This window comes from Trachurus trachurus (genome assembly GCF_905171665.1).
Source record: "Trachurus trachurus genome assembly, chromosome: 21".
In the NCBI taxonomy this organism is placed as follows: Eukaryota; Metazoa; Chordata; class Actinopteri; order Carangiformes; family Carangidae; genus Trachurus; species Trachurus trachurus.
The window spans coordinates 32066280-32084475 of NC_139899.1; the positions used below are offsets into that span (position 1 = coordinate 32066280).

Here is an 18196-nt window from a genome sequence, read left to right on the forward strand (position 1 = left end):
TTCAGGACCTTCACTTTGCTCGAGAACCGTGCCTACCGTATTTACTGTAGCGCGCGCCCCCAACGAAAATCAAACAGCGGCTCACTTTACCGCGGTATTAATACCATGATAGTATTGAACAAATCCACTAATCCATCCACTAACTCTGCTTCTGCTCTTATTCCAGCGCTTCTACCGACAACATCCACACAACATGGAGGACACGGTTCTGTCGGTCCAGACTTTACAGTTACAGCTCTGACTCAGCTACAGTAACATTATAATAACACAACAACAACAACACAACAACAACAACACAACGACAAGTTGAAGGGCAGAGAACTCAGGTAACGACAGGTGTTAACGAGGAAAACATTCAGACTGTTCACCTTACCTTCACACGACGAAATAAACTGCGACACAACCGCGTGGTGAAAGTGAAAGTAAACTTTACACAGGAAGAGAAGGAGGAGGAGGAAGAGGAGGAGGGGGGGGGGAGGAGGGGAATGTCACTTCTGTAATCTGAGTAGAGAGACTGGTGTTTTTACTGCTGTTTATTTCTACTACTGAACCATAAAACATCAATGATAATATCGATCTTCAGTCCGCCGCTTGTCAGAAGAACATGTGTGTGTTTCCCCTGTGTGTGTTGTTGTGATGTCGTCAGGAGCGTCAGCAGGGGGCGACACTGATCCACTGCAGCAGGGACAACACCCACAGGAGAAGAACTGGGAGCTTCCTAGAAAACATCCATGGAAAAACAGGAGGAAGAGAAGATGGAGGGACTGTATCTTCCAATCAGCTGTAAAAGCCTCTGGCAGTGATTCTGTGTGTTTGAACTCATCTCCAGTTTCCTCCAGGACGCTGCAGGACTCCATGCACGGCTCCACTCACACTTTTACCACTAAATAAAATATTCAAGGACACAAAAATACATTTGAGAGCCAAATTAAAAATGTTAATGCAACACATTGCATTACCACAGGAGATTACAGGCAAACGTTGATAAAAATAACAATTCTTTAATGAAGTAATGCAGATGTTTATTAACAATCATTTAACTCTTGCGTGAAAACTGAAACCGAATGAACCTGCACCGTCCAACTAACTTTTACTCTTACTTTTCAGCCTTCCTACAAATTAACTCGAGTAAAAGTAAAAATATTTGCCTTGGAAATGTATTCAAGTAAGAGTAATAAGTACCAAAGTAATCTAATACTCAAGTAAAGTACAAATCCTCTAGATATGTATAAGTACAGTACTCAAGTAAATGTACTCTGTTACTGTCCACCACTGGTTTTTACTGTTTCACAGTTGATAACTTAAAGGATTTGTTTAATGGTTAAAAGGAAATTAAACAAAATGAATCATATTTCATGGTTAAAAGTAAAACAAAAAGTATTGTAATTCATGGAAAACAGCTAAAATCATCACATTTCATGGCAAAAAAAGCTAAAATAATTTATGGTTTTAAAATGTGTAAAAATAAATATTCCAATTGATAGGCTATAGAACTAAAACCTTCCTTTAGTCACTATTGTATTACAGTACTAGTGTGTTTAATTGTGTGATTATGTGCTTTGAGTATGGCCATAAAGAGGAGAGTGTTATGACTATGTTGTAACAGTCCTGTCTCTGTTCCCCAAAGACTTTCAAACAACATTAATTAAAACTCATTTTTGTTATTATTATTTTCTCTCATGTGGACATTTCCCATATGTGATAGAGAACAATTTGATTTGTCATTTGTGAAGAACAAAAAGAAAGAAACTGTGGAACATGAAGTCAGTTATTGTGCTGAATTTTCATTTTATCTTTATTTTTCATAAAGCATATGTTAACTCCATAGTAGCTTGTGACTTCATTTCCTCATTGTGTTTATCACTCACCTAACCCTCCTATTACGAGCCCAGTCTTTCCTGGTCCATAGCTTCATATCCTGTGACAATGAAATACTGAGGGGAACTTCATTGTGTTGAGCCATTTTTGATAATAACATTTTATATATCCCATATTCCTTTAGTGTTGTTTTGGGGGTTATTAAATATTGTCCTATAGTTTTCTTTTCTACAGAGCTTTATAGTATTGGTTCACTTATTCTGATACTTACATTTATTTTCTGCCTCTTTAATTCTTTGTTGAATAAATTCTCTGTAGAGTGTATTTGTCTTTTGACAGGCGTTTCCTAATCCCTTCATGATCCATGGTCCATCTATATAGGCTACTTTAGTTTGCTGCTTTGTTGTTTCACTGGACACTTTTTGTTTAATAATGATGTGAATATTCTTAAAATGTTCCATATACATGATTGTCAATATCGTTTTCATTATAAACTGTTAACAAGTCATTCCTAAACACATTGATGCTTTCCTCTGTCCTCACTCTGCTGTAATGTGTTTTATTTATTTATTTATCTGGCTGCTTTGTCTTGTACTTGCTGCTGTAACAAAGTTAAGGAGTTAGTAATTCCACTAACTGTAATTCTGTTATTATGGAAGCTGCACTACACTTAGTTAATTATTATTATTTATCTGCCTGTTACAATATGAAGTCGTTCACTCCTTTATTTATTATTTATTAATTATGATCTATGAGTTAGAAGCTCTTATTTTGAAACGCCGCACTAACGAGCCCCTGCAGACTTGGCGGGTTGACCCGTTTCTAGGCAACAGTCTGCTGTGGGAGTGTCGTGGTAGGTTGACTTGTACTGAGCTCCGTTAATATAACTTTCTATTTGAGGGTTAAAGGTGACTTTATTGATCATACATGTGGAGATCTGCTCCAGACAACAACTGCTGATGTTCTGTGATGATGCTGAGTGAGATACATGACAAGTTCATTGATACGGAAAAGCTTTTCACCAACTTTGATAGCTTCATGTTAGCTTGTGGCTAATCCTAGCAGCGTGACTGTTGAACAGGCAGAGAGTGTTGTGAAGTTTATTTTGTTCCAGTTAAAGTGTGTGTGTGTGTGTGTTATCCTGAGCTGTGGCTGTGAAGCCTGATGCAGAGATTATTTCTCCTCTTTTCATTAGCAGATGTAAATAAAGTCTGATGGGAGTCTGACAGTGACGGTCCTTGTCCTCTGTGAAACTACACGACGACGCATGAGAAAGCACTGAACCGCTACGCTGCCATCAACTGTAACAACTGGTAGGTGTCACTGAGCTCAGAGATTCATAGTCCACTCACCGGCTTGTTTTCTGTCTCATTGGTCAATATGTGCTCCGTTAAAGGGATACTTCACCCAAAATTCAAATTTCACTCATTATCTACTCACCCTCATGTGGACTAAGGGCTGGGAGAATTGTCAGAGTCCTCCGTGGCTTCTCTGAGTTACATCGGGGCTCCATGCAGCAGTATTTGTCCATATAATGGTTATGAATGGACACCACTTTTCTTTGTCCAAAAAGACACACCAAAAAACATCCAAATACCTCCATACTGCTTGTCTGTAATGTCCCTCTTGTATTGAAGCTCCGACATGAGAAATTGTTATGAAAAAAAATTAAATAAGTCTATGTTTTAAGCTTGTTTGTAGTGGAAGCTCCCAGCACTGCTCTTCCTGGTCCATCCAAATCTCGCGTGATTTGCAACATAGACTTATTTAACTTTTTTCGGAACAATTTCTCTTGTCGGGGCTTCATTACAAGAGGGACATTGCAGACGAGCAGTATGGAGGTATTTGGATGTTTTTTTGGTGTGTCTTTTTGGACGAAGAAAAGTGAGCTCTGTTCGCAACCGTCATATGGACATGCAGTGCTGCACGGAGCCCCGCTGTAACTCAGAGAAGCCACGGAGGACTCTGAAACTTCTTCCAGCCCTTAGTCCACATGAGGGTGAGTAGATAATGAGTCAAATTTGAATTTTGGGTGAACTATCCCATTAAGGCGGCACAATGGGCTGTGGTTCTGCTGGGTCCAGTGGTTTTTGGATATAGGCTCATGCTGAACATTGAATTGATAAACTCATCAGTCATTCTGTGCTTACTTGGATTTAGCAGATCAGTGTTTAATAGATAACGTTTAGCTTCATTGTTGAAAACCACTTTGCTGTGGAGCCGTGGTTCTGCTGGAGTTCTTCCTGTCTCTGCCAAATCAGAAATGAGAGGTTTAATCAGCAAAACTTCAAACTCTTTTAGAACAAAAAACTAATTCATCACATAATTTTGTCTCTAGTCTTTGGTTTAGAATTAAAAACCAGATACATCTACATGAATTTGGTTTCTGGTTTCAAAAATAAAATAACAATAACAGGAATTTCCAAAAACCAAAACGGCACCATTTTTAATTGTTTATTAATTTCTTGATTGTGACATCAATGATGTCATATTTTCTTCTAGTTTTAAAATAAATCACATACTTGTGTTTTTAAATGATAATAAATGATGGATTATCTGATGAGACTTGAAACAGTGAACATTTAACACTCACCTGTTCATATTATTGTCAATGTAACGTAGTGCCACCTAACAACCACAAGGGGTCAGGGCATGAACATGAATGAACACTCATATGAAAGTGGTGTGTTCAGGTAGAAGGTCACATGACCAGGCTGGACTGCAGGCTCACTTCACTGTGTTTCAGAGTTGACTGGTTTCTGGCTCTAGTCTGAGCAACGTGACTGGGAACACAGTCAGTCCACTGTTGAAGAACCATAATAACTGTAACCTACAGACTAGGGATGTGCACGGTTACCCGAGTACTCGAGTACCCGAGTAGGCAATCTGCTACTCGGTTATGAATTATTACCCGGTTAACCTAGGATTAAAAAATGGCATGTTAGAGCGCAGTCTAGCGTCGGATCAAACTACATAATCAGCCATGGTTCTGCTTTTTGTAGTGTTAAACAGTTTCGGATCAAGCAACGTGATATTTTGCTGGGTAAAAGCGTTTTTGGATCGAGCCTCGGACTTTCAAACCTTTTACAATAATCTGTGGTGGTTCCCTCGGCGTAAACCGTCGGGAGGGAGACAACAGGTGTCATCAAGTCTGTTAGAAAATATGCTTTCAGTTTACAAATATTCTGAAACCTTCCCAGTTATTTCCTGAGACAATGCGAGGCAGAGAGGAGCGTAGGCACCAAACTGTAGTGTGGACTAATAAATAAGCACCGCTAATGATTAAAAAAAAAAAAAGTTCTCCTCCGAGGCAGCCGCAGCATAGCGCTGCGCTCAGAGCGCATGCAGCGCATTCATGCAGCGGCATAAAGATGCACATATGCCCCATATGTGCATCTTAAACTCCAGTCTCTACTTTTATTATCCACCTGATATTTTGTCTGACGACGCTGTGTGTCAGTGATGCGCTCTGTCCATCAGACAGTCCGCAGTCCCTTTTAGATATTGAATAAGATAAACAGACCTATAGGACTGAATAAGTCCATGTTTCTATAATGTTCACTTTTTGTTGACAGTTTAATTATTAATTCTGATGAACTGAAGTTCATTTAGATTTTTTCCACCACTTTAAAACCGTAGAAAACTAAAATAATACACTGATATTGATTAAAATATTGAAAAAGAGTGTTTCATGTTTAACTTTATGTCTTCTGGAGATCGTTGATGATGATGATGCCACTGTAGCTACAGGCTCAGACTTTGCTGCAGCAGCCGTGGGTTTGAATCCAACCTGCATGAAATTTCCTCTATTTATCTTTAATAGTTCATACATATACAAATAATCAACAAATAACAAATAAACACCCTCAGAGTTGCAAAGATCAAAGATACATCTCAATAAAGTAGAATATGATGGAGGTCATGAACCAGACTGAGAGACGAGGCTCAGGAAACATCAGCCGGTGTTTGGAGTTCATTAGGTTACAGTCGTGAACTCTCCCCACTGTATTATAGTTTCTTGATTTACTGAATTTTAGGTTTTAATTACAATTAAAAGAAATAAAGACATGAAACATTTCAGTCTGTGTGTTTTGAATCTGTATAATACATGATGTGTTTCACTGTTTGAATTGAACTAAACTAACTGACATAAATGAACTTTTCCACTTCAGTTGAAACCTTTATTTATTTATTTATTTTAACAGTCAGAACGACACGGTGCTCTTCATGTAGCTCAGGCCGACTTTTCAAAATAAGAGTCTGCAGTGAAACCACCTTTGTCCTGAAAGTAGCCTGATACCTTTTATCTCATAACATCGAAATCATTCAGAGAAACAATAACAGTCAGCAGCAGCAGAACAATAATAAGTGATTTTTCTGTTACCATGACGCTGATGAGTTCATTATTAAACTGTGTTCATCTCTGTCCTGTGAAGACGACGTGAGTGAGAGACAGAGACAGACGTGTAGAGACTGAACTGTCTGTTCAACAGAAAGAAGGTTTCTGTGACAGGAGGAGACTCTGCTTCACTCAACACAGACTCACTGAGGAACCAGGATAGAGTGTAAACCCAGGATAGAGAGGTTGAGTGAAGGTGGTGTTGAAGGTGTAGAGGTGGATCAGTGAGTCAGAGGAGACTCTGTAGAAGGACAGAGAGCCAGCAGGACAGTCCACATACACTGCTACTCTGTTAGAGACAGAGGAGGAGGAGGAGGAGGAGGAGGAGGAGGAGGAGGAGGAGGAGGTGGTGATCTCTGTCGGTCTGTTATTGTGCCAGACTCTGTAACCACCATCAGAGCAGAACAGACTCCAGGACTGATCGTTCATTCCAAACAAACAGTCTCCACTGTTTCCTTTCCTGCTGATTCCTCTGTAACTCACTGATATAAAAACCCATCCTCTCCTCTCGACCTCCCAGTAGCAGCGACCAGTCAGACCAGTTGAACACAGCAGCTGAGGCCACTGGTCAAATCTGTCTGGATGATCAGGATATGACTGATGCTCCTTCACATATGTCGCCTTCCTGTTGTTGTCAGACAGTTTGATGTTTGTGTTCACTGTGTTTGTGTCGATTGTGAGTGGACAGGAATCTGATGGAGAGAACAAGACACAGCTGCAGTTATTGATCATGTGATCAGTTATTGACAGTTTGATGAAGACTCATGAGGTCAGTGATGTGACAGTGTGAAGATGGTTGAATGTGCTGCTTTGTTTCCAGTAGGGATGCACATTTTGAATTTTTTTCTGACCGATAACCGACGCTCGTTAACCGATTATAAACCATTAACTGATAAGATTAAGACGGTCCAATTATTTTTTTTTTTTGCCATTAAAGGGATAGTTCAACATTTAGTCAAATTGTCCCATTGCCATAATCCCTATAGTCATAGCAGTAGGTTCGTTACCTTTAATTGCCGGTCTAAGCTATTTTTAGAACGGCGGAGCAGAGCCGTGAGCTGCTCAGAGCTACGCTACGGAGGCTCATTATGGGATTTCTTGGTTTCCCTCATCAAACTCATCAAATACACAATCCAACAACTCCACAACGCTCTGGTGGACAAGTTGTGAGCTGCACATTCACCACGCTATGAGATAATAACACAACGTTACCACACAGAGTTGTTTTAGAGGCAAATTCATGCAAAACCGCTGATGCACGTTGCCTTCAGGGACAGTTTTTCATCAAGCAGTCTCTGTATTTACCTCTAAAACAACTCTGTCTGGTAACGTTGTGTTATTATCTCATAGCGTGGTGAATGTGCAGCTCACAACTTGTCCACCAGAGCGTTGTGGAGTTGTTGGATTGTGTATTTGATGAGTTTGATGAGGGAAACCAAGAAATCCCATAATGAGCCTCCGTAGCGTAGCTCTGAGCAGCTCACGGCTCTGCTCCACCGTTCTAAAAATAGCTTGCACCGACAAATAAAGGTGATGAACCTACTGCTATGACTATAGGGATTATGGCAATGGGCCAATTTGCCAAAATGTTGAACTATCCCTTTAAATACACACGTGCGCTGTGACAGCTGATCAGTGCCACATCCACTCTGCTCTGTCTCAGCTGATCGCTCATATGGAGGTTAGATCGTCCAGTGTAGAACTGTTTTAGTTACAAAGTGCAGCCAAACACCAGACTGAAGGAGCAGCAGAGCTCCTCTGTGGAGCTGCAGGAGAGCTGCATCGACGTCCTCTTTTATTTAGTTTTTTTCATTTTTTTCAGCGCTGTTGTTACAGATGATTCACATCTATGTCTGTGTAGCTACATTTATGGTCTGACCTTCCTTCATGGGGGCTGCTGCACATACTGTCAGTCCTCCTGTGGAACTTTTTACCACAACATATGACTGAAGGCACGTGGAAATCTGCACGTGTCGACAAGCCCCCATGAGTTGATGACAAGGAGCTAATCAAAAAAAAATACTGATAGTATTAATCGGTCAAAGTTCTTGTTATCGGTTCTTCTCAGACGCAGCTCCTAAGCTGTGGAACAGCCTACCTCTCCATGTTAAAGCTGCACAGTCTATTGAACATTTTAAAACACTGCTAAAAACGTATCTTTTCTCCTTGGCGTTCACTCCCAGCTAAGCAAGCAATCTTGGCTCTCTCTCTTTTTTTCCCCTCTCTTTTTACTCTCTTTTTATTCTTTCTTTTTAATCTAGATTTGTTTTATATTGACTACTATCCCTTGTGTTGTTTTAATTGTTTGTTGTAGTGTTTGTGATTAACTGTGTTGTGCTATTGCAATTGTACAGCACTTTGGTCAACTGAGGTTGTTTTAAATGTGCTTTATAAATAAATTGTGACTTGACTTGACTTGACTAACAGTTAAACGGTTCAACATGTGCATCCCTCGTTTCCATGAATCAAAGTAAAAACAGACTTACACTTCCTCAGACCTGGTGTCAACCATGGGACTCCAGCAGGCTCCACCCTGAAAGGAGGAGGGGGGTCAGAGCAGCACCTTCTCTGTCAGCATGCACACATGGACATTACATGGCTCTCACACACACACTGTTTTATCACTGTGTTCACATGGAGGCTGGTATGTCTGGATGAACACTGAGCACAGAGAAGAAGGAGCTGGAGTCTTTATCTAGTGATGATACAGAGCAGGAGGAGACGAGGAGGAAACACTTCATCATGTCTTTTCTCCATGTGATGTCACTGCAGTGTGAGACACACACTTTCACTCTCTGACTCTCAAGCTGCAAAACACACGTCACAGCAAAGAAGATGGAGACACAACAGGTGGAGCTGACCAGCCCAGATATCCCACAATGCACCAGGAAAGAAGAAGAGTGCAGCTGTGAACAGTGGATGGTTTCAGTGTTTGGGGGGGCATATTGTTGGTGCGTATTTCACGCTTTGGCGTGATACTGGGTTGGGACAGGCTTCTTCTTTTTTCATTATTATTAATTTCAAACAATTCTGATGCTCAGCAAAGATGGAAAATCTATAACATAATCAAATGGTTCTTTTGTTACTGTTTAAAAGAGTCAGAATAGAAGGGAAGGGTCGGATCGAGAGCAGCATTCATTTACAAGTTTAATCTGTACCAATTACACTTTTTCTAAATAAATGTGTGCTCCGGCCACAGACTGTAGTTATACTGGCTTTTCCCTTGGCTCAGTCATCGGACCGGGCCGAGCACGACCGACAGGGTTCGGATCGAAAACATTTCTAACTCGGATTAGACCATGGGCTTCTTCTTTCTTTCTTTCATTTTTTTTTTTTTGCGGGGATAAAAAAATGAATGACCAGAGGAAGGATATTGAAAGCAAACCACCCCCCCACCCGGCAAATCGCACTGTGGCACTGCCCATGAGAGAGTACGTGAGTGAGTGACCAAGTGCGCTGTCCGCTGTCTCTGTCTCTCTCACGAGCAGTGACATGTTCTGTCATTCATTCATATCTCAGCACTGAGAGAAAGAGACAGGGAGAGAGATGGTCAGGGATGGCGCTGTGTGAGAAGATTTGCATCTACACGCCGCCGCGCTACCGACAACAGGAGAACCGGCTATGCCCACGCGCATGTTCATAATCCAGAATAACATCAATGAACTAGAAAATTTCCTCTGGGGAAATTTTGAATGGGCCACGGCTACTGCCGGTTTTGCCATCTCTGTCAACATGGGAATCAAACCCACGATCTTAAAGTCCCTGAAAAGTGACACTGGATTCGTTTTCTGAGTTAATCACATCCCAGACATATGTCCTATTAACCATCCTGCCAATTTTGGATGCTAGAAAAATTCGTTTAGTAGGTGAAATTAGGTTTTAAAATCATGACTAAATGAGGCAGTTCTCGCAGCTCTGGATGTCTGCTGCAGGCACATAAGCCCCGCCCACTTGCTGAGCTTCATCAAGTTTCAACTGTCAATTAAATGGCCTACTGCTAACTGTCACATCGTACCCGAGCAGCTACGGGTTTGAGCTGGAGTCTGAGTCCAGCTCTTATCTGAATGTCTCGGATACACACTGAGCAGTGAGGGAAATATGCTGGGGGCACACGAATCTCCGCTACCCTGATAGCGTTAGCTCGGCGGATAATAGCCCGGAGCTAACGCGTTAGCTCGACTAGCCCGGCGCTAACGCGTTAGCTCGACTAGCCCGACGCTAACCGTTAGCTCGGCGGCTAACCCCGTTCGTCCCGTTCACCCCGAGCCTCCGTGGTCCCGAGCCTCTGCAGCATCGGACCCACGGCTCACCGCCACAGCAACGGGAGCCTTGAAGGCTACACCACAACAATGAGGGCCGCCACCGTCAGCACAGGACGACGGGCCTAGCGCTAGCCGCCGAGCTAATGCTATCAGGGCAAGCAGAGATTCATCTGCTGATGGCGGCGGGACCTCAGTTTTGTTGCCGGTGTAGCCGTTGCTGTGTCGGTCAGCTGTGGGACGGACGCTGCAGAGGTTCACCTGGACTGTGGCTGTTTTAGCTTTTAGAGTTTTGCCACCGAGCGCCGGCTGGTCCCACTGTGGCTGTCTCATTAGTTTGTTTGAATTAAAAGTGGAGCTTCATGTTTCACATAAGAGCAGCGCTGCCTCTGGGATCTGTATAGACTATGTTCAAATAACACCACATTTACATCAATAAATAAATGTTTTACAATGACCTGATAAGTCTGCATTACATTTTATTAAGACAGAGACCAAGCTAGTGGTCTGGTAGCTCCGGCGGCGCTGGTAGCTCCAGGGGTAGTGGCAGCAGACGCTCGTTGGCATTCTTGAAGTATTTATAATATTACTGTGCACATGGGAGGAGTTATGAAAGTAGGGACGCCAGTGCGTCACGGCGCCCCCTCTGTAAGCCTGCCCTTAACAACAAAGACCACTGAAGCAGAGTGAAACTGTGAAACCCTAACCTCTAAAATTAAGCACGGCACAGAAATGAGTCTTTTTGCATGTTTTTATCAATAAATTTCGAACACTTTTAATATATTTTGAAACAAAACTCCAATTTCACTTTCCAGGGACTTTAAGGTCAAGACAGAGCTGATCAGACACATGATCATCTTTCTATAAGCACTGATATGGAGGAGCTGTAACCACATTAGGTTACCTGTGTGTGTGTGTGTGTGTGTGTGTGTGTGTGTGTGTGTGTGTGTGTGTGTGTGTGTGTGTGTGTAATCACATGAAGTTACCTGTGTGTGTTAGAGTGTGGGAGAGGAGTGCGCGCTTCCGCACGCATTTGTATGTTACCTGTGTGTTTTGATGTGTGTGTGTGTGTAACTGTAATCACTTGAAGCTGGCTCTAGAGTCTGTGTGTGTGTGTGTGTGTGTGTGTGTGTGTGTGTGTGTGTGTGTGTGTGTGTGTGTGTGTGTGTGTGTGTGTGTGTGACTGACTTGACACATAGTTAGTTAGTAGCTGCATCCTGTGTCAGTCTGATTTAGCTGTGTCTGTGTTTATAAACATTTAAACGAGCGCCAGGTGGATTGTTTATGAAGTTAACGAGCTCTGGCCTGAGGATCACAGAGGTTACCACGGCAACTCGAGGTGGTTACCACGGTGATAGGGGCCCCCCAGACTGAGACAGACAGAAACGTGGAGAAAAAGAGCGATTTTCTGCCTCTGCACTGGTCTCGCAAAAGGCTTACTGTGACAAAACGGTAACTCCTATCAGAACAAAACACAGATCACGTTGCTCTAAGGACTTCCTGAAATATTTGGTACAATTTGGTGTTTCTACAGTAAATATTTTGGAGACGCTGGCAGTTTTAAAACATCAGGCCGTTCTGCTTCTCTCAGAAAATATTTATATTGGAGTCAATGAGGAGCAGAGACAGACGTGGCCGCACTCAGAGGCTGGTTCTGTAAATTCTGTAAGTCTCTCTGATATTTTGAGCACATGATATGAGCGATAACAAGTTTGTCTTACAAATTCTGAAAAAATCATGTGTGTAGAGTGTAAATTGTGGCCGGGCCAAGTGTGGAAAGAGTTTTTCTGGAGTTTTTCTGGCCTCTCTCCCACTCTAAGCGATGATGTCACGCACTCTGACACGAACATTCCGTCCAATACACACCCATTATAATCTCATAATTTCTCCAAAAATGATCATGGTCATTGATCCAGCCATTGACCCCGGGCACTGGTCCCTGCAGCTATTTCATAGCTGTAGGGACCAGTGCCCGGTGCGTGGCCCTAATTACAGTAATGATGTAAAAGCCAAGATGATAATACAGTACCACCAATTGATAATTTTATTTGTTTAAATGTTTAATTTAATTTTTACCAGAGTTCACCACGGGCCATTTTTGGCCACGGGCCCTAATGCAACGGCATTACTTGCATTAATGGTACTTTCGCCACTGGTCCAGAGGAAGCAGAGAAACTGTAGAGCAGAGAGAACCAGGCTCAGCTCAGAGCACATGGACTCAGAGAGACTGAGCTGATTATTGATCATCAATATCTGACCAGACAGAGACCTGATGGTGCCGCCTGGTTTCTGTCTCTTATTTCCTCCTTGGTTGGAGACGCTGGGAGACGAATGTCTCTGAGCAGTGGACATGCTTTGATTCTTGTTGCTGTGTTGTTAATAGTGTGTCCACACTCAACAGGTGTCTACAGTCTCTGGGACTGTTCAGGTCAAACACTCTGTTGGTTCAGGAGCAGTTCAACCAGCTGCAGCTGAAATGTTTCCTGATACACTCTGAAATAAAGTCTGATCCAAACATCTGGAGAGACTCAGAGCACAGCTGCCAACAGCTGCTTTCATCACTGACATCTCTTCTCCTGAATATGACACAGTGAGTCATGATGTGACACTGAAGTCATCATGAGGAGAAACTCCTGATCCCAGTAGTTCATCACTGTGACTGATGAAAGCTGCACAGCTCATGTTTGAAACACTCTGAGATTTTGGCTTCAGTATAAACTGTGTTGGGACGAGTCAAACTGTGACAGAGGACGTCAGTGGAGTGGGCGGAGCTTCACTGTGGCCTACACGACCTCTGGATATGGTCTGAGTGATGGGATCTGATGTCATCAATGCATGGATCACCTGAGACAGATGTTAATACCAGGTGTAACCAGGTGTGAACGGGGCCATAGAAAATGTTCCAGCTCCTCCTCCTCTATCAGACAGTGTGTGTGGCTGCAGCAGCCTCTCCATACCTGAGAGAGTCCAGTCTCCAGTCTGGATCCTCCAGTCCAGCAGACAGCAGCTCCACTCCTGAGGCTCCTGGATGGTTGTAGCTCAGGTCCAGCTCTCTCAGATGGGAGGGGTTGGAGCTCAGAGCTGAGGCCAGCGAAGCACAGCCTTCCTCTGTGACCAGACATCCTGACAGACTGAACACACACAACAACACACAGGAACCCTCTGTCAACACCTGCTGCTGTGTTCAAGTGTCATCAGATAAACAGCTGGATGGATCCTCACCTGAGAGTCTCCAGTCTACAGTGTGGACTCTCCAGTCCACCAGACAGCAGCTTCACTCCTGAGTCCTGCAGGTTGTTGTTACTCAAGTCCAGGTGTCTCAGACTAGAGGACTGGGAGCTGAGGACTGAGGACAGAGCTTCACAGCTTCTCTCTGAGAGGTTACAGCTGCTCAGTCTGAAGAGATGATCATGAGGAATTAAAGAAGAAATGAATTTATTATCTGTCCTGTTGAATAGACAGAAGGGTTTTCATGTAATGATGAATAAATCCAACTATCTCTACACTTACAGAGCTTTGTTGGAGGCTTTGACCACTGGCAGCAGCCTCAGAAGAGCCTCATCTGAAGCAGAGTATTTCTTCAGGTCAAACTTGTCCAGATCTTCTTCTGATGACAGTAAGATGAAGACCAGAGCCGACCACTGAGCAGGAGACAGTTGATCTGTGGAGAGACTTCCTGAGCTCAGGTACCGTTGGATCTCCTCCACTAGAGAACGATCATTCAGTTCATTCAGACAGTGGAACAGGTTGATGCTTTTCTCTGCAGAGGGAATCTCTTCAATCTTCTCCTTGATATACTTGACTGTTTTCTGATTGGACCGTGAGTCACTTCCTGTCTGTGTCATCAGACCTCGTAGGAGATTCTGATTGGTCTCCAGTGAAAGACCCAGGAGGAAGCGGAGGAACAAGTCCAGGTGTCCATTTGGACTCTGTAAGGCCTCGTCCACAGCGCTCTGGTAGAGGTTTGTCTCTGCAGATTTGACTCCTGTTGTTTCAGTCTTCTTGGAGGTTGTTTGTTGTTGTGACATCAGGTTGAGTCCAGAGTTGATGAAGGTCAGATGGACATGAAGAGCAGCCAGAAACTCCTGAACACTCAGATGGACGAAGCAGAACACCTTGTCCTGGTACAGACCGCTCTCCTCTTTAAAGATCTGTGTGAACACTCCTGAGTACACTGAGGCTGCTCTGATATCGATGCCACACTCTGTCAGGTCTGATTCATAGAAGATCAGGTTTCCTTTCTGCAGCTGCTCAAAAGCCAGTTTTCCCAGAGACTCAATCATCTTCCTGCTCTCTGGACTCCAGTGTTGATCTGTCTCAGCTCCTCCATCATACTTGACCTTCTTCAGTTTTAGATGAACCACCAGGAAGTGGATGTACATCTCAGTCAGGGTCTTGGGCAGCTCTCTTCTACTTCTGGTCTTAAACACCTCCTTAATGGCCAGCCCTCCTCTCCTTCTGGTCTTCAACAGCTCCTCCAGAACTGTAGCAGTGATCCAGCAGAAGACTGGGATGTGGCACATAATGTGGAGGCTTCGTGATCTCTTGATGTGGGAGATGATCTTTCTGGCCTGCTCCTCATCTCTGAACCTCTTCTTGAAGTACTCCTCCTTCTGTGGGTCAGTGAACCCTCTGACCTCTGTCACAATGTCAACACACTGAGGAGGGATCTGATTGGCTGCTGCAGGTCGTGTGGTTATCCAGAGGCGAGCAGAGGGAAGCAGGTTCCCCCTGATGAGGTTGGTCAGCAGCACGTTGACTGAGGTGGACTCTGTCACATCAGTCAGGGTCTCAGTGTTGTGGAAGTCCAGAGGAAGTCGACACTCGTCCAGACCGTCAAAGATGAAGACGACCTGGAACTGATCAAAGCTGCAGATTCCTGCTTCTTTGGTTTCAGAGAAGAAGTGATGAACAAGTTCCACCAAGCTGAACTTTCTCTCTTTCAGCCCATTCAGCTCTCTGAAGGTGAAGGGAAATGTGAAGTGTATGTCCTGGTTGGTTTTGTCTTCAGCCCAGTCCAGAGTGAACTTCTGTGTTAAGACTGTTTTCCCAATGCCAGCCACTCCCTTTGTCATCACTGTTCTGATTGGTCGGTCTCTTCCAGGTAGGGCTTTAAAGATGTCTTCTTGTCTGATGGTTGTTTCTGGTCTGTCTGGTTTCCTGGACGCTGTTTCAATCTGTCTGACCTCATGTTCATCATTGACCCCTTCAGCCCCTCCCTCTGTGATGTAGAGCTCTGTGTAGATCTGCTTCAGAAGGGTTTTGTTTCCTGCTTTAGAGATCCCCTCAAACACACACTGGAACTTCTCCCTCAGGGCAGATTTGAGTTTACGTCCACAAACTGCAGCTAAATGTCCTGAATGAAAACACAAGAAATTAGATCAATAAGAAAATATAACATTTAAATTCCTCTAAATAACGACTATATGAACATGTTTCCCTCCATGTGTTGATGTCAGTGAACGTCTCATTTGTCCATCATGTTGAATCTTTAAAGAAATCCTCTTACTGCTCTGCAGACGCTCAGCCAGCTCCTCCTGCTTCATCCTCCTCAGGAAGTTCACTGTGATCTTCACTAATGCCTCTCTGCTGCTCCTCCTCTGCTCTTCATCCTCACTGTCCAACACCTCCTCATCCTCCCTCTGACTCCCTGAGCATTCTGGGTAATCTGGACTCAGAGCCCTGTGGATCTTCTTCAGCTCGTTCTTGACAAAAGTGACCATGTTCTCCTCCAGCAGCTGGAACAGAAACTCTATGAGTGACAGCATCAAACTAAAACCATGGAGCCAAACATCAGATCCATGTTGGACAGACTGACAATCCACTAGTGTTGTCACGATACCAACATTTTGGTACCGGTATCGGTACCAACATGTTTTTCGATACTTTTCGATACTTTTCGGTACTTTTCCACATAAAAAGAGAACACAAAAAATGTCATTATTGGTTTTATTTTAATAGAAAAATTTTGGACCATAAAACAGGAAATCAGTAAACAGTTACTGCTGCTGCAGGATTAACATTCCATCTATATTAATCTGAACTCTTCCTAAATTAAAAAATGTCTGTTTAAAAATGAACATCAACTTGTTTTCTTTGCATTATTTGAGGTCTGAAAACACTGCATCTTTTTTTGTTATTTTGACCAGTTGTAATTTTTGGGAGAAATTGTTATCAGTAGTTTATAGAATGAAACACAAATGTTCATGTTACTCAAACACACACACACCTATTGTTTCCCATATGTAGACCAAATTGATTCTGTTCCCCCCACCACCATCAACGCAATATCGTTCCGTTAATTCATCTCTGCGTAGCGCTGCTTCGCCGTGCTCACTCACTCACAGAGAGAGAGAGAGAGACAGAGAGAGAGAGAGAGAGAGACAGAGAGAGAGAGAGAGAGACAGAGAGAGCATGCAGCCAGTGGTGATCCGCGGTAAAAACAAAACTTATTAACGAGGCTGTGGCGGCCGTCTCTCTCTCGCGGCGCACACACACAGACACACACAAACACAGGCACATGGACCGTTGGCGCTGTAACGGTAATGATAAAAAGCACCTTGCTTCGTTTGTGACTCGCTCTCTCGCTCCTCGCGGCTCGAATTACAATGCGGCGACTTCACGCGGCGACGTCACCGCTGCTGGCGGCGCAGAATGAAAGTACCGGTCCCATCTAAGCGCAGTATGGTACCGTTTTAAATGCGTTAGTACCCCGGTACCAATCTAGTACCGGTATACCGTGCAACCCTACAATCCACTGGTGTCAAAGTGCAGCATGGAGATGATGGTGAACACAACAGATGTAACAGCAGCTGTTGGACATGTCCTCACCATAAATATGGAGTCCAGGTGTGTTTGATGCTGCTGGGCAGACTGACCACTGGGAACCTCTGAGCTCTCCTGGTCCACTCTGTGGAGGAATCAGTGTCAAGTCAACATCAGGACAGAGAGATAATACAAGATGGACTTTATATGTCCCCTGAGGACGTTCACAACAGACAGAGACACTTTGGTTTCAGACCTGGTCCAACAACACGCCGTACAAACTGGTTCTTTTCTACAATAACCTGAGTCTGACTGTCGGTTACAGCTTACATCTGATCAGCTGATCCTCGTCCTCCTTTAAAGTTAACGATAATGCCCTTTGACCGGTCACTCTTTAAAGACAGACAGCTGGGTTCAGAAGAGTCTGGTCTCTGCTGCTGGATCCTGAAACAACAACACAACTCATGTTTAACAGTTTTAGGTTTTCAAAATAATTCTCTGCAAAGTTATTTTAAGGGTTACAAATGTGAATGAGTTCCTTTTCCTACATTTTGTAACAATGGGCCTCATTCACCAATTTCTCTTTAAGTTCATTCATCTTCTCTACAGCTCATCCTCACTAGGCTGGAGGGTGAGCTGGAGCCTTTCTCAGCTGACTTTGGGCAGGAGGCGGGGTTCACCCTGGACAGGTCACCAGTCTATCACAGGGCCAACATATACACACACACATTCACACCTATGGGTGATTTAGAGTCACCAGTTCACCTGCATGTCTTTGGTCTGTGGGAGGAAGCTGGAGAGAACCCACACATGCACAGGGAGAACATGCAAACTCTACGTCAGATTCATGAACGTGTTGTTAAATCAAGAATGTCAGAGAAGGTGAGTTGAGAAAGAAAGTTAAAATGTCCAAACAAAAATCTACAGGGAGCGTCGGACTCCAAACATAGAAAGA

General features: G+C 43.5%; 1 protein-coding gene across 1 annotated transcript in view; it reads right to left on the minus strand.

The window, feature by feature from the left end:
* The window catches only part of LOC311004122 (protein NLRC3-like), a gene marked incomplete at both ends in the record, with an annotated part of 177378 nt that overhangs the window by 154067 nt on the left and 5115 nt on the right, over positions 1–18196 (minus strand). The window contains 5 exons of the mRNA XM_083996070.1: positions 13434–13607; positions 13699–13872; positions 13987–15832; positions 15986–16214; positions 17308–17386. Coding sequence (XP_083852196.1) covers positions 13434–13607; positions 13699–13872; positions 13987–15832; positions 15986–16214; positions 17308–17386 — 2502 coding nt within the window. The remainder of the gene's footprint in view (positions 1–13433; positions 13608–13698; positions 13873–13986; positions 15833–15985; positions 16215–17307; positions 17387–18196) is intronic.